This window comes from Triturus cristatus, chromosome 9 (assembly GCF_964204655.1).
Source record: "Triturus cristatus chromosome 9, aTriCri1.1, whole genome shotgun sequence".
NCBI classification, from domain to species: Eukaryota; Metazoa; Chordata; class Amphibia; order Caudata; family Salamandridae; genus Triturus; species Triturus cristatus.
Window position 1 is genome coordinate 1,237,188,746 of NC_140592.1, and position 20,657 is coordinate 1,237,209,402.

General features: G+C 53.4%; 1 protein-coding gene across 1 annotated transcript in view; it reads right to left on the reverse strand.

Moving 5' to 3' along the window:
- Positions 1 to 277: 277 nt before the first annotated feature.
- CDIN1 (CDAN1 interacting nuclease 1) overlaps positions 278 to 20,657 on the reverse strand; it is a 670,496-nt gene continuing 650,116 nt past the window's right edge. Inside the window, exon 12 of the mRNA XM_085627342.1 lies at positions 278 to 3,922. Within this exon, the coding sequence (XP_085483468.1) occupies positions 3,712 to 3,922 (211 nt within the window). The 3' untranslated portion in view covers positions 278 to 3,711. The remainder of the gene's footprint in view (positions 3,923 to 20,657) is intronic.

Here is a 20,657-nt window from a genome sequence, read left to right on the forward strand (position 1 = left end):
CGCTCTCAGATCTCCAGGCTCGTTCCTCTCTAGGCTGTAGCTTAAGGAAATGCAGCTAGGTGTCTCTTCGATAAAGCATCGCCCAACTGCCCAAGCTCTTCTCAAGCCTGACGGCTCTCCGATGTTCACTAGTTACCTTGGTTTTATTCTCTCCCCGTGGGCCCTTGTAGGGTCTTTTTTCACCTGACCGAGTTGGGTGGGTTTGTGGTGGAGTTCAGTTATTTAAGGCTACTAGTCCCAATAACATTATGGTATTCATTTTAATTCAAATCAGATATTGATCTCCCAATTTTTATTAATACAAAACAATTTCAACAAATAAAGACACTGACAAATTCTTCCTTGGAACACAATTTGGGGGGTGAAGCAGGGGTTTGCATGGCTCACGTTTTATAGTCTTCGTATTAACTGTCCCACGGAATGAAAAACTTTGCAATCTTATATCATCCTGATTGTGCAAGTTCTGACTTTAAGCTATTACAAGGGATGAATCCTCTGTGGCAGACCTAAAGTAAGGAGGATGTTTCTTCCCCAATTACACAAGGACATTGCTGTTTGCATCCTGATGGTTACCTGCATCTTGGCATCTTTCCCTAGTAGGCTGTGTTTGCAGACGGCTCACAATGTTCCCTAAATCTAGATAAGACCATCACTTTCTCGCCACTGCATGTGGGTCTGACACTTCGATCCCATAATCTGTGGGATGGCCTGTCGCTAAGACAGCAAGGGGTGAGGAGCTCTGAAGAAAATAGGTGAGGACTGAGCGCTAAGACAGCAAGGGGTGAGGTGCTCTGAACAGCAAGGGGTGAGGTGCTCTGGAAAAAATAGGTGAGGACTGAGCGCTGAGACAGCAAGGGGTGAGGTGCTCTGACAGAACTGTGAGGACTAAGCGCTAAGACAACAAGGGGTGAAGTGCGCTGACAGAACTGTGAGGACTAAGCGCTAAGACAGCAAGGGGTGAAGTGCGCTGACAGAACTGTGAGGACTAAGCGCTAAGACAGCAAGGGGTGATGTGCGCTGACAGAACTGTGAGGACTGAGCGCTAAGACAGCAAGGGGTGAGGTGCTCTGACAGAACTGTGAGGACTGAGCGCTAAAACAGCAAGGAGTGAAGTGCTCTGACAGAACAGTGAGGACTGAGTGCTAAAACAGCAAGGGGTGAAGTGCTCTGACAGAACTGTGAGGACTAAGCGCTAAGACAGCAAGGGGTGAAGTGCTCTGAAAGAACTATGCGAGGACTGAGCGCTAAGACAGCAAGGGGTGAGGTGCTCTGAAAGAACTATGCGAGGACTGAGCGCTAAGACAGCAAGGGGTGAGGTGCTCTTAAAGAACTATGCAAGGACTGAGCGCTAAGACAGCAAGGGGTGAGGTGCTCTGAAAGAACTATGCGAGGACTGAGCGATAAGACAGCAAGGGGTGAGGTGCTCTGAAAGAACTATGCGAGGACTGAGCGCTAAGACAGCAAGGGGTGAGGTGCTCTGAAAGAACTATGCAAGGACTGAGCGCTGAGACAGCAAGGGTGAGGTGCTCTGAAAGAACTATGCGAGGACTGAGCGCTAAGACAGCAAGGGGTGAGGTGCTCTTAAAGAACTATGCAAGGACTGAGCGCTGAGACAGCAAGGGTGAGGTGCGCTGAAAGAACTATGCGAGGACTGAGCACTGGGACAGCAAGGGGTGAAGTGCGCTGACAGAACTGTGAGGACTAAGCGCTAAGACAGCAAGGGGTGAAGTGCGCTGACAGAACTGTGAGGACTGAGCGCTAAGACAGCAAGGGGTGATGTGCGCTGACAGAACTGTGAGGACTGAGTGCTAAGACAGCAAGGGGTGAAGTGCGCTGACAGAACTGTGAGGACTGAGCGCTAAGACAGCAAGGGGTGAAGTGCTCTGACAGAACTGTGAGGACTAAGCGCTAAGACAGCAAGGGGTGAAGTGCTCTGAAAGAACTATGCGAGGACTGAGCGCTAAGACAGCAAGGGGTGAGGTGCTCTGACAGAACTGTGAGGACTGAGCGCTAAAACAGCAAGGAGTGAAGTGCTCTGACAGAACTGTGAGGACTGAGTGCTAAGACAGCAAGGGGTGAAGTGCTCTTACAGAACTGTGAGGACTGAGCGCTAAGACAGCAAGGGGTGAAGTGCGCTGACAGAACTGTGAGGACTGAGCGCTAAGACAGCAAGGGGTGAGGTGCTCTGACAGAACTGTGAGGACTGAGCGCTAAAACAGCAAGGAGTGAAGTGCTCTGACAGAACTGTGAGGACTGAGTGCTAAGACAGCAAGGGGTGAAGTGCTCTGACAGAACTGTGATGACTAAGCGCCAAGACAGCAAGGGGTGAAGTGCTCTGAAAGAACTATGCGAGGACTGAGCGCTAAGACAGCAAGGGGTGAGGTGCTCTGAAAGAACTATGCGAGGACTGAGCGCTAAGACAGCAAGGGGTGAGGTGCTCTGAAAGAACTATGCGAGGACTGAGCGCTAAGACAGCAAGGGGTGAGGTGCTCCGAAAGAACTATGCGAGGACTGAGCGCTAAGACAGCAAGGGGTGAGGTGCTCTGAAAGAACTATGCGAGGACTGAGCGCTAAGACAGCAAGGGGTGAGGTGATCTGAAAGAACTATGCGAGGACTGAGCGATAAGACAGCAAGGGGTGAGGTGCTCTGAAAGAACTATGCGAGGACTGAGCGCTAAGACAGCAAGGGGTGACAAAGCCAGTGGGAGTGTCCGCTCTGAGACAGGCAGGTGTGAGTTGCACTGAAGGAGCCATGTGACAACTGAGCACTAGGTCAGCAAGCGGTGAGGTGCTCTGAAAGAACTATGTGAGAACTGAGCGCTAAGACAGTAAGGGGTGAGGTGCTCTGAAAAATCTAGGTGAGGACTGAGTGCTAAGAAAGTAAGGGGTGATGTGCGCTGACAGAACTGTGAGGACTGGGCGCTAAGACAGCAAGGGGTGAGGTGCTCTGAAACAACTATGCGAGGACTGAGTGCTAAGACAAGGGGTGAGGTGCTCTTAAAGAACTATGTGAGGACTGAGCGCTAAGACAGCAAGGGGTGAGGTGCTCTAACAGAGCCAGTGGGAATGTCCGCTCTGGGTTAGAAAGGTGTGATGTGCACTGAGAGAGCCATGTGAGAACTGAGCGTAGGGTAAGTAAGGCGCGAGGTGAAGTGACAGCGCTGGGGGCCGGGATGTTCCACTCTGGGATAGAAAGGTGTGAGGTGCACTGAAGGAGCTATGTGAGAAGTCAGTGCTAGGCCAGCAAGGCGTGAGGTGCTCTGTCGGAGCCAGGGGGTGTCTCCGCTCTGGGACAGGCAGGCGTGGGGTGCCCTGTCAGAGCCAGGGGGTGTCTCCGCTCTGGGACAGGGAGGCGTGAGGTGCACTGAAGGAGCTCCCGTGGTGATGAACCGATAGCGCTACCAGGAGCTCCGAGGCTGGGATGGCAGCACACGTGGTCCACGCCTGACAGAGCAGCACATAAGACATATCTAAAAGGTTAGCACGAGTCTAGAGGGGTGGGGCACCCTTCAGCCGGGGTATCTGTTCCTTTTGTTCCGCGGGAGGGCCAGGGGAGGAAGGCAAGTGAAGTCCGGAAGGATGCCGATGGCGGTCCTGTGCACACGGGCGGCCTGACACCAGGTCCCGGGCGGGTGATGATGAGGAGCGGCCCTGGCTGTGGTGTTTGGCCGACCTGCGCGCTTGTGACCCCGGCGGGGGTTCAGCACAAGTTCAGGCCGGCTCTTGGCAGCGGAGTGCCGCTCGGGAAGGCCGGATTGCTTCCGGATCCGCCCCCTCTCCAGGCCTCGGGGCGGCCGCCCTGCCGGAGCCCAGGGTGACGATGTCGGTGGGGAAGCAGTCCTTCAGCAGGATGCCGCGCTCCCGGTGGGAGTCCAGCTCCTCGATGAAGCCGTACCAGTAGATGACCAGCCCGGGGCCAAACCTGCAGGACAGAAGCGAGAGGGTTAAACCATGGCGCCTGACACACCACCACGAAACAAACCCCAAACCTGTAGGAGAGAAGGAAGAGGGTTAAACCATGGCACCTGACACAACCACAAAACAAACCCCAAACCTGCAGGTGAGAAGCAAGAGGGTTAAAGCATGGCGCCTGACACACCACCAACTCCCACCAAACAAATCCCAAATCTGCAGGAGAGAAGGGAGAGGGTTAAAGCATGGCGCCTGACACACCACCAACTCCCACAAAACAAACCCAGCGCCAACCAAACACTCAGTGCCAGTCACAAGCATGGCGCCTGACACACCACCAACTCCCACAAAACAAATCCCAAATCTGCAGGAGAGAAGGGAGAGGGTTAAAGCATGGCGCCTGACACACCACCAACTCCCACAAAACAAACCCAGCGCCAACCAAATACCAGGCCCCGGCTCAGTGCCAGTCACAAGCATGGCGCCTGACACACCACCAACTCATAGGAAACATACCCAGCCCAGCGCCAATCAAACACCTGGTCTGCGACTCAGTGCCAGTCACAAACCAGGCCCCAGCTCAGTGGCACTCACAAACATGGTGCCCGACACACCACCAGCTCACAGGAATCAAACCCAGCCCAGCTCCATTCAAATACCAGCCTGCGACTCACTGCCAGCCAAAGACCCGGCTCTGGCTCACTGCCAGCTACAAACCACCCAGCGGCTCAGTGCCAATCACAAACCAGGCCCGCCCGGTGCCAATCATAAACCAGGCTCGGCTGAGTGCCAATCACAAACGACCCCGCGGCTCAGTGCCAATCACAAAGCAGGCTCTGGGTCAGTGACATCACAAACCAGTTACCATCTCAGAGCTATCCACAACATGAAGTGTAACTGCAACAAATGATGGACGGGATGCTGAATGATTCAGTCATTCTCCCCCAGTCAAGAGATCTGGGTTAAATCCATTGTTCTTTTGCCCACTACGCCACCCCAGTTTGGACCCAGCATGACAGCACGAGGTGGAAGAGCAGACAGCAAGCACGAGGTGGAAGAGCGCCAGGAAAGCACGAGGTGGAAGAGAGCCAGGAGAGCATGCGGTGGAAGAGCGCCAGGTGAGCACGCGGTGGAAGAGCGACAGGTGAGCACGAGGTGGCATAGCACCAGGTGAGCTCAAGTTGGAAAAGCCCCAGGTGAGCACGAGGTGGAAGAGCAGACGGCGAGTACGAGGTGGAAGAGCACCAAGTGAGCACGAGGTGGAAGAGCGCCAGGAAAGCACGAGGTGGAAGAGAGCCAGAAGAGCACGAGGTGGAAGAGAGCCAGGAGAGCACGTGGTGACATAGCACCAGGTGAGCATGAGGTGGAAGTGCGCCAGGACAGCACGAGGGGGAAAAGCACCATGACAGTACGAGGTGGAAGAGCAGACAGCGAGTACGAGGTGGAAGAACACCAAGTGAGCGCGAGGTGGAAGAGACCCAGGAGAGCACAAGGTGGAAGAGCGCCAGAAGATCACAAGGCGGAAGAGACCCAGAAGAGCACGAGGTGGAAGAGCGCCAGAACAGCACGAGGTGGAAGAGCAACAAGGGAGCACGAGGTGGAAGAGCAACAAGGGAGCACGAGGTGGAAGAGCAACAAGGGAGCACGAGGTGGAAGAGCAACAAGGGAGCACGAGGTGGAAGAGCAACAAGGGAGCACGAGGTGGAAGAGCAACAAGGTGAACACGAGGTGGAAGAGCGCCAGAAGAGCACAAGGTGGAATAGCACCGGGTGAGCTCGGGGTGGAATAGCCCCAGGTGAGCACGAGGAGGAATAGCACCAGGTGAGCACAAGATGGAAGAGCCCCAGGTAAGTACGAGGTGGAAGAGCGCCAGGACAGCACGAGGTGGAAGCACCATGACAGCACGAGGTGGAAGAGCACCAAGTGAGCACATGGTGGAAGAGCGCCAGGAGAGCACGAGGGGGAAGAGCGCCAGGATATCACGAGGTGGAAGAGCCTCAGAAGAGCACCAGAAGAGCACAAGGTGGAAGAGCGACAAGGGAGCACAAGGTGGAATTGCGACAAGGGAGCACAAGGTGGAAGAGCACCAGGTGAACACGAGGTGGAAGAGCGCCAGTTGAGCACGAGGGGGAAGAGCGCCAGTTGAGCACGAGGGGGAAGAGCACCAGGTAAGCACGAGGTGGAAGAGCGCCAGTTGAGCACAAGGTGGAAGAGCACGAGGTGGCATAGCACCAGGTGAGCTCAAGTTGGAAGAGCCCCAGGTGAGCACGAGGTGGAAGAGCGCCAGGACAGCACGAGGTATAAGAGCACCATGACAGCACGACGTGGAAGAGCAGACGGCGAGTACGAGGTGGAAGAGCACCAAGTGAGCATGAGGTGGAGGAGCGCCAGGAAAGCACGAGGTGGAGGAGCGCCAGTAAAGCACGAGGTGGAAGAGCGCCAGGAAAGCACGAGGTGGAAGAGAGCCAGGAAAGCACGAGGTGGAAGAGCGTCAGTTGAGCACGAGGTGGAAGAGCGCCAGTTCAGCACAAGGTGGAAGAGCGCCAGGTGAGCACAAGGTGGAAGAGCACCAGGTGAGCACAAGGTGGAAGAGCACCAAGTGAGCACAAAGTGGAAGAGCGCCAGGTGAGTACAAGGTGGATGAGCGCCAGGTGAGCACGAGGTGGAAGAGCGCCAGGTGAGCACGAGGTGGAAGAGCACCATGACAGCACGAGGTGGAAGAGCAGACGGCGAGTACGAGGTGGAAGAGCAGACGGCGAGTACGAGGTGGAAGAGCAGACGGCGAGTAGGAGGTGGAAGAGCAGACGGCGAGTAGGAGGTGGAAGAGCAGACGGCGAGTAGGAGGTGGAAGAGCAGACGGCGAGTACGAGGTGGAAGAGTAGACGGCAAGTACGAGGTGGAAGAGCACCAAGTGAGCACAAGGTGGAAGAGCGCCAGGAGATCACGAGGGGGAAGAGCCTCAGAAGAGCACCAGAAGAGCACAAGGTGGAAGAGCGACAAGGGAGCACAAGGTGGAAGAGCCACAAGGGAGCACAAGGTGGAAGAGCACCAGGTGAACACAAGGGGGAAGAGTGCCAGTTGAGCACAAGGGGGAAGAGCGCCAGTTGAGCACGAGGGGGAAGAGCCCCAGGTAAGCACGAGGTGGCATAACACCAGGTGAGCTCAAGTTGGAAGAGCCCCAGGTGAGCAGGAGGTGGAAGAGCGCCAGGACAGCACGAGGTGGAAAAGCACCATGACAGCACGAGGTGGAAGAGCAGACGCGAGTACGAGGTGGAAGAGCACCAAGTGAGCACGAGGTGGAAGAGCGCCAGGGGAGCACGAGGAGGAAGAGCCCCAGGTAAGTACGACATGTTTCTGACCCCCTGAGGGGAGAGCCTCTCTGGGGTCAGGAACAAAGCCTGGTCTGGGCGGAGGCGTTCACACCTTCCCTAAGCAGGATGGGCATCCCAGAGCTGGAAGCTGCAAAGGCCCTGCCGCCTTTGAAATGCGACCCAGATAGTGAAAGATGCCACCCTCCCACCCCAGACCCCACTTTTTGGCAAGAGGACAGGTGGGAACATTTGTTAGATTAGGAGATGGGCCCTCACTTAGGCAGCACCACCCCTAAGGTGGGGCAGCTGATGTGGACCCCACTTTTTGGAATCCTCCATCTTGTGTTGGAAACATTTAGCCTATTAGGGTCAGGGTTATGCCCACATCCCACAGAAAGTGTTCATATAGAGGGTGTAGTCACCCTAAGGTAGAAGAAACTATTGGTTACTACCTGGTACTCCCCTTAAAGGCCCTAAATTGAGTATTTAGGTGACACTCCTCGACCCAGAACTTCAGATTCGACAGTCCTAAAGAAGAAAAGGAAAAGAAGAGCTGCTGAACTTGAGACCTGAGACCCTGCCGCAGAGTTTTGGAGCAAATCCCTGCCTGCATCTTCAAGACTCGCCAATCAAGGTGAACTATCTTGTCCTGCTGCTGTGTGGCCTCTAAGAACCCCAGAGGATCACCAGCCTTCGTTAATTGCTTAGAACTCCCTTGGAATTGAGGAGCTACTCCCCTGCAGTTTGCAGGCACCGAAGACCGCAGAGTCCGATCAACCAACTTGCTGCTCACCCATCTGACCAAAGCAGCAACTGACCAGGAAGTGGTACTCATGCTCTGGAAAGTCAGATCAGTCTCCCCCCTAGAGTGTGGAAGCACCAGGACCGACCAGAACTGTGCAGTACTAAACCCCGGGGTACAGAATGCCCTGCACCAAGACCGACCACAAAGAGTCCAGTTGGGACTCCAACTGCCCAGGAAGCAAGCAAGCACCAATGAAGGGATGTCACCACCCCTGAGACCCACTCTGGGAGTGGCCCAGCAGTCCTGAAATCGTCCCTGGCAGCTGTCTGCTCCTGACCACGTAGACCACCTTTGTGCACAGAGTGCGGCTGATCTACCTGCCCTGCACCCAGCCTGCCCTGGGTAACGACGAACCGGCTGTGCTCCCATGCTGCTGAGTCCCTTGAGACCTGAGCCACCGCTTAAGAGCTCTCGGACTTGCCTACAAGTCCCATTCTGCAGCGTTTCTAGGTAACCCCACTTCTTTGTAGTGCGCCAGCTACCAACGCCTTCAGCACTCTGCTCCCGGACGAATCCAGGACTCTCCCAACGGCCTGCTGGTAGAACACTGGACCTTGGCATGCTACCACTCCGAACCCAGAAGGTGAACCCCTAAAAGAGTCTGCCTGATTTTCTATACATTTCTGCTTTTTCTTCCCATAGGAATCCATTGTGCGTAATTGCGCACAACGGTAAACTATTTCCCAAACTTTGATAATTTATAAGAAAAACAGTACTTACAATTGAATGAAGTTCTTGGTTTGATAATATATTTAAAAAAAACTTTATTTTTTAAAATTGGTCTCAGATTTATTCTTTGAGTGTGTGTCTCATTTAGTGCCTCTGTGAGTACAACAAATGCTTAGCACTACCCTCTGATAAGCCTAACTGATCACCCACAGTACCACAAAATAGAGATTTAGTATTATCTACTTTTGCCTGTCAGTCAATTGGGGACTCACTGAACTCTCTGCACATGCTTGTGTTCTCAGTCCATAGAGAGCCTACTCTAGAAGGAAGGACGGTGATTTCACAACATCCCACTGACAGGTCAGGAGAGCCAGGGTAGGTGAGCCCATATCATCCCACTGCCAGGAGAGCTGGGGTAGGTGAGCCCATATCATCCCACTGCTAGGAGAGCTGGAGTAGGTGAGATGTTATCATCCCACTGCCAGGAGAGCTGGGGTAGGTGAGCCCATATCATCCCACTGCTAGGAGAGCTGGAGTAGGTGAGCCCATATCATCCCACTGCTAGGAGAGCTGGAGTAGGTGAGATGTTATCCCACTGCCAGGAGAGCTGGGGTAGGTGAGGTCATATCACCCCACTGCTAGGAGAGCAGGGAGAGGTGAGGTCATATCATTCCACTGCCAAGAGGGCTGGGGCAGGTGAGCTCCTATCATCCCACTGCCAGGAGAGATGGGGCTGGTGAGGTCATATCCCACTTCCGGGAGAGCTGCGGTAGGTGAGGTCATATCCCACTGCCAGGAGAGCTGGGGTAGGTGAGGTCATATCCCACTGCCGGGAGAGCTGGGGTAGGTGAGGTCATATCCCACTGCCAGGAGAGTGGGGGTAGATGAGGTCATATTGTCCCACTGCCAGGAGAGCTGGGGTAGGTGAGGTCATATCGTCCCACTGCCAGGAGAGCCGGGGTAGGTGAACCAATATCATCCCACTGCCAGGACAGCTGGGGCAAGTGAGGTGTTTTCATCCCGCTGCCGGGAGAGCTGGGGTAGGTGAGGTCATATCCCACTGCCGGGAGAGTGGGGGTAGGTGAGGTCATATCCCACTGCCGGGAGAGTGGGGGTAGATGAGGTCCTATCCCACTGCCGGGAGAGTGGGGGCAGAGGAGGTCATATCGTCCCACTGCCAGGACAGCTGGGGCAGGTGAGCTGGGGTAGGTGAGGTCATATCATCCCACTGCTAGGAGAGCAGGGAGAGGTGAGTTCATATCATCCCACTGCCGGGAGAGCTGGTGTAGGTGAGGTCATATCCCACTGCTGGGAGAGCTGGGGTAGGTGAGGTCATATCATCCCACTGCCAGGACAGCTGGGGCAGGTGAGCTGGGGTAGGTAGGTGACCGCACAGAATACCCTACTTGCCGTCCAGCAGTCTCTTCCCCAGCCAAACTGAACTATTCAGTGGTGCCTCCTGCAGGAAACTTTGCGCCCCGACATGCCACTGACTCCACCGTAGCCCAACTTGTCTTCCAGAGGTATCTGCCTGTCATTAAACCTCCGGGTTTGCCGGCAGACTAATCAGGGGTGTAGCATCCATAGGTGCAGTTGTACCGGGGCCCAGAGGCAACAGAATCCCGATTAATGCTGTATTCTACAACAGACAGGAGACCCATTCCCTTCCTTCCATTGGGCCCGTGACACACTGGCTAGGCCACTGAGGCCACCTTCTCCCCCCCCCCCCCCCCCCCGCTCACACTTGGTATTACCCTCACCACGACCAAGCTCGTGCCTTCTCAGGTTTGACCTCACCCACGTGATTCACAAGAGCCTAGGTTCGGAGGAAACCAAAGATGTCAACATAAATACATGGGTATTTCAGCCCCTGCCCCGACAGAGCCCCAGGGGCCACTCCGGAAGCGCCTCGCGGGGTGACGGGCCGTACAGGAAGTGCAGGCCCGAGGCCGCAAGTTAATAAATAAGTAATCACCATCCGTCACTTTCTGCACCACTTGCAGGGCTCCCGCCCCCTACAGAGAGCACTTAATTAAAGGTAACCCTACTTCGGATGTCCTCCCGCAGGAAATGTACAATCAGCCGCAAATCAGCGAGTGCTGGAGGAGTGGGAGGGGCGGCGGGTGCGCGCACAGCGCCAAACTCGTGCAAGTTCAATGTTCAGAAGCTTCCAGCCCCCTCAGGCGTGATCAGCCGGAGACTGACGAGAGGACGGCCGAGGCCTGCCAACAACAACAGGGCAGAGTGGGGCTGCTGGGAGTGGCAAGTCCCGGCACAAGTTCACCGCCATGTCACGGGAAGGGAACTCTCTGGGCCCGTGCCCGCCAGCCTCACTCGCCAATGGGGAAAGGAGCCTTCTGCAGCAAACGGACACGCCCAGTTCGCACTTACACCTGTCTGGCTGGGCGCGCGCGCTTCTGTCTGCGCTCACGATGCTGTCAGATCTAGGAGTTTTCTCTCTGTCTACAGTTTCTTGAGCACAGACAAAAGCATACGCGCTCTGCCATATAGTATCTCGCATACAGAAAAAGAAAACACCCGCTGCATGATATAGAATCTTGAGCGCAATCAAAAGCAAGCACACTCAAACAGTAGCTTGCAGACAGAAAGAAAACACCTGCATGAAATAGAATCTTGAGCGTAGACAAAAGCAAACATGCTCAACACACAGTAGCTAGCAGACCGGCTGAAAACACCCAGCTCTACTAGCATCTTGAGCGCAGACAAATTAACGCGCTCAAACAGTAGCTTTGAGATATAAAAAAAAACACCTAGATCTATTAGCCTCTTGAGCACAGACAAATGAACGCGCTAACACAAACAGAAGCTTGCCGACAGAAACCAAACACCGATATCTAATAGCGTCTTGAGTGCAGAGGAGAGCAAAGATGCACATGCAAATGGCCTCTGGCTTACAAAAAACATGGCCATGCTGAACTTGCACACAGAGGAGGGACATGATCGTCTCTGAATACAGGTTCAACCTGCAAGCCTTCTAACCTGTGGTCTGGAGACACCTGGGGGTCTGCAATGCGTACTCAGGGGGTCTGTGACTGCTTAGACATATTAACACATGAATAAAGTGTACATGAATAAAGAAGCAATATGCCCCTAGCTGGTGGATGGACAATGCTAGCTGCCTTGAAATAGTCAAGTTCTACCCTTCTCTAGCAGGGATGATTGTAACAAGTTACCATTGCTCAGCCCCACGGAATCACGACTGGAGTGATTGCAATCCTTTCAAGCTTTAAGGAAGAGAGATGTGATTTTGCTACTCAAAGTTTGTATTTCCAAAATGACAGCTTTATACCCTTTAGAATCGCACCCCGTGTGCGCCATCAGTGCCATGGACAAGGGCGGATCCCCACCTTGGGGTGAGACAGTCTACTCCTGTCGCGTGGCTGTGACTGGGCCGTGCGTGAACCACGATTAGTCTTTGGCGTTCCCGCTGGTGGATCCCCATTTCAATCAGATTCCCCCTCAGTCTCACCCCTTTGGAGAGAAAGGGGTTTGCAGCCTGCAGTTGTTGAGCCAGTGGAGGGGCAGTGCTGTGCTAGACCTGGCTAGTGAGGTCATCTTCTTGGCCGGGCAGAATTGCTGATCAGGACTCTAGACCTTTTTGTCTACTTCCTGCCTTTCTTCAGAACATGCCTATTGGTTCATGGAGTCTGTGCTCGCTTTCTCAGGGGGATCTAAATCTACTTGCTACATTCTAGAAATATAACAGGAGCCGCTTCTAGATCTCTTGGGGGAAATACAAAGGGGAGACGGACAGCGCTGCCATCATCTGTGAAGATTGAGGCCGTCTGAGCAAAGTGTTCCCTGGAAGCAGCAGCACAGCACGCTACGAGCACCTTAGCTATGTCAGCGGAGAGTGTCTCTGAATGGAGACGGTGAGTGCAGCAAGAGTCCCTTCTCTATTTCTGAGGTGAGAGGTCACTACATGGAGACGGTGAGTGCAGCAAGAGTCCCTTCTCCATTTCTGAGGTGAGAGGTCACTACATGGAGACGGTGAGTGCAGCAAGAGTCCCTTCTCCATTTCTGAGGTGAGAGGTCACTACATGGAGACGGTGAGTGCAGCAAGAGTCCCTTCTCCATTTCTGAGGTGAGAGGTCACTACATGGAGACGGTGAGTGCAGCAAGAGTCCCTTCTCCATTTCTGAGGTGAGAGGTCACTACATGGAGACGGTGAGTGCAGCAAGAGTCCCTTCTCCATTTCTGAGGTGAGAGGTCACTACATGGAGACGGTGAGTGCAGCAAGAGTCCCTTCTCCATTTCTGAGACGAGAGGTCACTACATGGAGACGGTGAGTGCAGCAAGAGTCCCTTCTCCATTTCTGAGGTGAGAGGTCACTACATGGAGACGGTGAGTGCAGCAAGAGTCCCTTCTCCATTTCTGAGACGAGAGGTCACTACATGGAGACGGTGAGTGCAGCAAGAGTCCCTTCTCCATTTCTGAGGTGAGAGGTCACTACATGGAGACGGTGAGTGCAGCAAGAGTCCCTTCTCCATTTCTGAGGTGAGAGGTCACTACATGGAGATGGTGAGTGCAGCAAGAGTCCCTTCTCCATTTCTGAGGTGAGAGGTCACTACATGGAGACGGTCAGTGCAGCACGAGTCCTTTCTCCATTTCTGAGGTGAGAGGTCACTACATGGAGACGGTCAGTGCAGCACGAGTCCTTTCTCCATTTCTGAGGTGAGAGGTCACTACATGGAGATGGTGAGTGCAGCAAGAGTCCTTTCTCCATTTCTGAGGTGAGAGGTCACTACATGGAGACGGTGAGTGCAGCAAGAGTCCCTTCTCCATTTCTGAGGTGAGAGGTCACTACATGGAGACGGTGAGTGCAGCAAGAGTCCCTTCTCCATTTCTGAGGTGAGAGGTCACTACATGGTGATGGTGAGTGCAGCAAGAGTCCCTTCTCCATTTCTGAGGTGATAGGTCACCACATGGAGACGGTGAGTGCAGCAAGAGTCCCTTCTCCATTTCTGAGGTGAGAGGTCTCTGAATGGAGACGGTGAGTGCAGCACGAGTCCTTTCTCCATTTCTGAGGTGAGAGGTCACTACATGGAGATGGTGAGTGCAGCAAGAGTCCTTTCTCCATTTCTGAGGTGAGAGGTCACTACATGGAGACGGTGAGTGCAGCAAGAGTCCCTTCTCCATTTCTGAGGTGAGAGGTCACTACATGGAGACGGTGAGTGCAGCAAGAGTCCCTTCTCCATTTCTGAGGTGAGAGGTCACTACATGGTGATGGTGAGTGCAGCAAGAGTCCCTTCTCCATTTCTGAGGTGATAGGTCACCACATGGAGACGGTGAGTGCAGCAAGAGTCCCTTCTCCATTTCTGAGGTGAGAGGTCTCTGAATGGAGACGGTGAGTGCAGCAAGAGTCCCTTCTCTATTTCTGAGGTGAGAGGTCACTACATGGAGACGGTGAGTGCAGCAAGAGTCTCTTCTCTATTTCTGAGGTGAGAGGTCACTACATGGAGACGGTGAGTGCAGCAAGAGTCCCTTCTCCATTTCTGAGGTGAGAGGTCACTACATGGAGACGGTGAGTGCAGCAAGAGTCCCTTCTCCATTTCTGAGGTGATAGGTCACCACATGGAGACGGTGAGTGCAGCAAGAGTCCCTTCTCCATTTCTGAGGTGATAGGTCACCACATGGAAACGGTGAGTGCAGCAAGAGTCCCTTCTCCATTTCTGAGGTGATAGGTCACCACATGGAGACGGTGAGTGCAGCAAGAGTCCCTTCTCCATTTCTGAGGTGAGAGGCCACTATATGGAGACAGTGAGTGCATCAAGAGTCCCATCTCCATTTCTGAGGTGAGAGGTCACTACATGGAGATGGTGAGTGCAGCAAGAGTCCCTTCTCCATTTCTGAGGTGAGAGGTCACTACATGGAGACGGTGAGTGCAGCAAGAGTCCCTTCTCCAATTCTGAGGTGAGAGGTCACTACATGGAGACGGTGAGTGCAGCAAGAGTCCCTTCTCCATTTCTGAGGTGAGAGGTCACTACATGGAGACGGTGAGTGCAGCAAGAGTCCCTTCTCCATTTCTGAGGTGAGAGGTCACTACATGGAGACGGTGAGTGCAGCAAGAGTCCCTTCTCCATTTCTGAGGTGAGAGGTCACTACATGGTGATGGTGAGTGCAGCAAGAGTCCCTTCTCCATTTCTGAGGTGAGAGGTCACTACATGGAGACGGTGAGTGCAGCAAGAGTCCCTTCTCCATTTCTGAGGTGAGAGGTCACTACATGGAGACGGTGAGTGCAGCAAGAGTCCCTTCTCCATTTCTGAGGTGAGAGGTCACTACATGGTGATGGTGAGTGCAGCAAGAGTCCCTTCTCCATTTCTGAGGTGATAGGTCACCACATGGAGACGGTGAGTGCAGCAAGAGTCCCTTCTCCATTTCTGAGGTGAGAGGTCTCTGAATGGAGACGGTGAGTGCAGCAAGAGTCCCTTCTCTATTTCTGAGGTGAGAGGTCACTACATGGAGACGGTGAGTGCAGCAAGAGTCTCTTCTCTATTTCTGAGGTGAGAGGTCACTACATGGAGACGGTGAGTGCAGCAAGAGTCCCTTCTCCATTTCTGAGGTGAGAGGTCACTACATGGAGACGGTGAGTGCAGCAAGAGTCCCTTCTCCATTTCTGAGGTGATAGGTCACCACATGGAGACGGTGAGTGCAGCAAGAGTCCCTTCTCCATTTCTGAGGTGATAGGTCACCACATGGAAACGGTGAGTGCAGCAAGAGTCCCTTCTCCATTTCTGAGGTGATAGGTCACCACATGGAGACGGTGAGTGCAGCAAGAGTCCCTTCTCCATTTCTGAGGTGAGAGGCCACTATATGGAGACAGTGAGTGCATCAAGAGTCCCATCTCCATTTCTGAGGTGAGAGGTCACTACATGGAGATGGTGAGTGCAGCAAGAGTCCCTTCTCCATTTCTGAGGTGATAGGTCACCACATGGAGACGGTGAGTGCAGCAAGAGTCCCTTCTCCATTTCTGAGGTGAGAGGTCACTACATGGAGACGGTGAGTGCAGCACGAGTCCTTTCTCCATTTCTGAGGTGAGAGGTCACCACATGGAGACGGTGAGTGCAGCAAGAGTCCTTTCTCCATTTCTGAGGTGAGAGGTCACTACATGGAGACGGTGAGTGCAGCAAGAGTCCCTTCTCCATTTCTGAGGTGAGAGGTCACTACATGGAGATGGTGAGTGCAGCAAGAGTCCCTTCTCCATTTCTGAGGTGAGAGGTCCCTACATGGAGATGGTGAGTGCAGCAAGAGTCCCTTCTCCATTTCTGAGGTGAGAGGTCACTACATGGAGATGGTGAGTGCAGCAAGAGTCCCTTCTCCATTTCTGAGGTGAGAGGTCACTACATGGAGACGGTGAGTGCAGCAAGAGTCCCTTCTCCATTTCTGAGGTGATAGGTCACCACATGGAGACGGTGAGTGCAGCAAGAGTCCCTTCTCCATTTCTGAGGTGAGAGGTCTCTGAATGGAGACGGTGAGTGCAGCAAGAGTCCCTTCTCTATTTCTGAGGTGAGAGGTCACTACATGGAGACGGTGAGTGCAGCAAGAGTCTCTTCTCTATTTCTGAGGTGAGAGGTCACTACATGGAGACGGTGAGTGCAGCAAGAGTCCCTTCTCCATTTCTGAGGTGATAGGTCACCACATGGAGACGGTGAGTGCAGCAAGAGTCCCTTCTCCATTTCTGAGGTGATAGGTCACCACATGGAAACGGTGAGTGCAGCAAGAGTCCCTTCTCCATTTCTGAGGTGATAGGTCACCACATGGAGACGGTGAGTGCAGCAAGAGTCCCTTCTCCATTTCTGAGGTGAGAGGCCACTATATGGAGACAGTGAGTGCATCAAGAGTCCCATCTCCATTTCTGAGGTGAGAGGTCACTACATGGAGATGGTGAGTGCAGCAAGAGTCCCTTCTCCATTTCTGAGGTGAGAGGTCACTACATGGAGACGGTGAGTGCAGCAAGAGTCCCTTCTCCAATTCTGAGGTGAGAGGTCACTACATGGAGACGGTGAGTGCAGCAAGAGTCCCTTCTCCATTTCTGAGGTGAGAGGTCACTACATGGAGACGGTGAGTGCAGCAAGAGTCCCTTCTCCATTTCTGAGGTGAGAGGTCACTACATGGAGACGGTGAGTGCAGCAAGAGTCCCTTCTCCATTTCTGAGGTGAGAGGTCACTACATGGTGATGGTGAGTGCAGCAAGAGTCCCTTCTCCATTTCTGAGGTGAGAGGTCACTACATGGAGACGGTGAGTGCAGCAAGAGTCCCTTCTCCATTTCTGAGGTGAGAGGTCACTACATGGAGACGGTGAGTGCAGCAAGAGTCCCTTCTCCATTTCTGAGGTGAGAGGTCTCTGAATGGAGACGGTGAGTGCAGCAAGAGTCCCTTCTCTATTTCTGAGGTGAGAGGTCACTACATGGAGACGGTGAGTGCAGCAAGAGTCTCTTCTCTATTTCTGAGGTGAGAGGTCACTACATGGAGACGGTGAGTGCAGCAAGAGTCCCTTCTCCATTTCTGAGGTGAGAGGTCACTACATGGAGACGGTGAGTGCAGCAAGAGTCCCTTCTCCATTTCTGAGGTGATAGGTCACCACATGGAGACGGTGAGTGCAGCAAGAGTCCCTTCTCCATTTCTGAGGTGATAGGTCACCACATGGAAACGGTGAGTGCAGCAAGAGTCCCTTCTCCATTTCTGAGGTGATAGGTCACCACATGGAGACGGTGAGTGCAGCAAGAGTCCCTTCTCCATTTCTGAGGTGAGAGGCCACTATATGGAGACAGTGAGTGCATCAAGAGTCCCATCTCCATTTCTGAGGTGAGAGGTCACTACATGGAGATGGAGAGTGCAGCAAGAGTCCCTTCTCCATTTCTGAGGTGATAGGTCACCACATGGAGACGGTGAGTGCAGCAAGAGTCCCTTCTCCATTTCTGAGGTGAGAGGTCACTACATGGAGACGGTGAGTGCAGCACGAGTCCTTTCTCCATTTCTGAGGTGAGAGGTCACCACATGGAGACGGTGAGTGCAGCAAGAGTCCTTTCTCCATTTCTGAGGTGAGAGGTCACTACATGGAGACGGTGAGTGCAGCAAGAGTCCCTTCTCCATTTCTGAGGTGAGAGGTCACTACATGGAGATGGTGAGTGCAGCAAGAGTCCCTTCTCCATTTCTGAGGTGAGAGGTCCCTACATGGAGATGGTGAGTGCAGCAAGAGTCCCTTCTCCATTTCTGAGGTGAGAGGTCACTACATGGAGATGGTGAGTGCAGCAAGAGTCCCTTCTCCATTTCTGAGGTGAGAGGTCACTACATGGAGACGGTGAGTGCAGCAAGAGTCCCTTCTCCATTTCTGAGGTGAGAGGTCACTACATGGAGACGGTGAGTGCAGAAAGAGTCCCTTCTCCATTTCTGAGGTGAGAGGTCCCTACATGGAGACGGTGAGTGCAGCAAGAGTCCCTTCTCCATTTCTGAGGTGAGAGGTCACTACATGGAGACGGTGAGTGCAGAAAGAGTCCCTTCTCCATTTCTGAGGAGAGAGGTCACTACATGGAGACGGTGAGTGCAGCAAGAGTCCCTTCTCCATTTCTGAGGTGAGAGGTCACTACATGGAGACGGTGAGTGCAGCACGAGTCCTTTCTCCATTTCTGAGGTGAGAGGTCACTACATGGAGACGGTGAGTGCAGCAAGAGTCCCATCTCCATTTCTGAGGTGAGAGGTCACTACATGGAGACAGTGAGAGCAGCACGAGTCCTTTCTCCATTTCTGAGGTGAGAGGTCACTACATGGAGACGGTGAGTGCAGCAAGAGTCCCTTCTCCATTTCTGAGGTGAGAGGTCACTACATGGAGACGGTGAGTGCAGCACGAGTCCTTTCTCCATTTCTGAGGTGAGAGGTCACTACATGGAGACGGTGAGTGCAGCACGAGTCCTTTCTCCATTTCTGAGGTGAGAGGTCACTACATGGAGATGGTGAGTGCAGCAAGAGTCCTTTCTCCATTTCTGAGGTGAGAGGTCACTACATGGAGACGGTGAGTGCAGCAAGAGTCCCTTCTCCATTTCTGAGGTGAGAGGTCACTACATGGAGACGGTGAGTGCAGCAAGAGTCCCTTCTCCATTTCTGAGGTGAGAGGTCACTACATGGTGATGGTGAGTGCAGCAAGAGTCCCTTCTCCATTTCTGAGGTGATAGGTCACCACATGGAGACGGTGAGTGCAGCAAGAGTCCCTTCTCCATTTCTGAGGTGAGAGGTCTCTGAATGGAGACGGTGAGTGCAGCAAGAGTCCCTTCTCTATTTCTGAGGTGAGAGGTCACTACATGGAGACGGTGAGTGCAGCAAGAGTCTCTTCTCTATTTCTGAGGTGAGAGGTCACTACATGGAGACGGTGAGTGCAGCAAGAGTCCCTTCTCCATTTCTGAGGTGAGAGGTCACTACATGGAGACGGTGAGTGCAGCAAGAGTCCCTTCTCCATTTCTGAGGTGATAGGTCACCACATGGAGACGGTGAGTGCAGCAAGAGTCCCTTCTCCATTTCTGAGGTGATAGGTCACCACATGGAAACGGTGAGTGCAGCAAGAGTCCCTTCTCCATTTCTGAGGTGATAGGTCACCACATGGAGACGGTGAGTGCAGCAAGAGTCCCTTCTCCATTTCTGAGGTGAGAGGCCACTATATGGAGACAGTGAGTGCATCAAGAGTCCCATCTCCATTTCTGAGGTGAGAGGTCACTACATGGAGATGGTGAGTGCAGCAAGAGTCCCTTCTCCATTTCTGAGGTGAGAGGTCACTACATGGAGACGGTGAGTGCAGCAAGAGTCCCTTCTCCAATTCTGAGGTGAGAGGTCACTACATGGAGACGGTGAGTGCAGCAAGAGTCCCTTCTCCATTTCTGAGGTGAGAGGTCACTACATGGAGACGGTGAGTGCAGCAAGAGTCCCTTCTCCATTTCTGAGGTGAGAGGTCACTACATGGAGACGGTGAGTGCAGCAAGAGTCCCTTCTCCATTTCTGAGGTGAGAGGTCACTACATGGTGATGGTGAGTGCAGCAAGAGTCCCTTCTCCATTTCTGAGGTGAGAGGTCACTACATGGAGACGGTGAGTGCAGCAAGAGTCCCTTCTCCATTTCTGAGGTGAGAGGTCACTACATGGAGACGGTGAGTGCAGCAAGAGTCCCTTCTCCATTTCTGAGGTGAGAGGTCACTACATGGTGATGGTGAGTGCAGCAAGAGTCCCTTCTCCATTTCTGAGGTGATAGGTCACCACATGGAGACGGTGAGTGCAGCAAGAGTCCCTTCTCCATTTCTGAGGTGAGAGGTCTCTGAATGGAGACGGTGAGTGCAGCAAGAGTCCCTTCTCTATTTCTGAGGTGAGAGGTCACTACATGGAGACGGTGAGTGCAGCAAGAGTCTCTTCTCTATTTCTGAGGTGAGAGGTCACTACATGGAGACGGTGAGTGCAGCAAGAGTCCCTTCTCCATTTCTGAGGTGAGAGGTCACTACATGGAGACGGTGAGTGCAGCAAGAGTCCCTTCTCCATTTCTGAGGTGATAGGTCACCACATGGAGACGGTGAGTGCAGCAATAGTCCCTTCTCCATTTCTGAGGTGATAGGTCACCACATGGAAACGGTGAGTGCAGCAAGAGTCCCTTCTCCATTTCTGAGGTGATAGGTCACCACATGGAGACGGTGAGTGCAGCAAGAGTCCCTTCTCCATTTCTGAGGTGAGAGGCCACTATATGGAGACAGTGAGTGCATCAAGAGTCCCATCTCCATTTCTGAGGTGAGAGGTCACTACATGGAGATGGTGAGTGCAGCAAGAGTCCCTTCTCCATTTCTGAGGTGATAGGTCACCACATGGAGACGGTGAGTGCAGCAAGAGTCCCTTCTCCATTTCTGAGGTGAGAGGTCACTACATGGAGACGGTGAGTGCAGCACGAGTCCTTTCTCCATTTCTGAGGTGAGAGG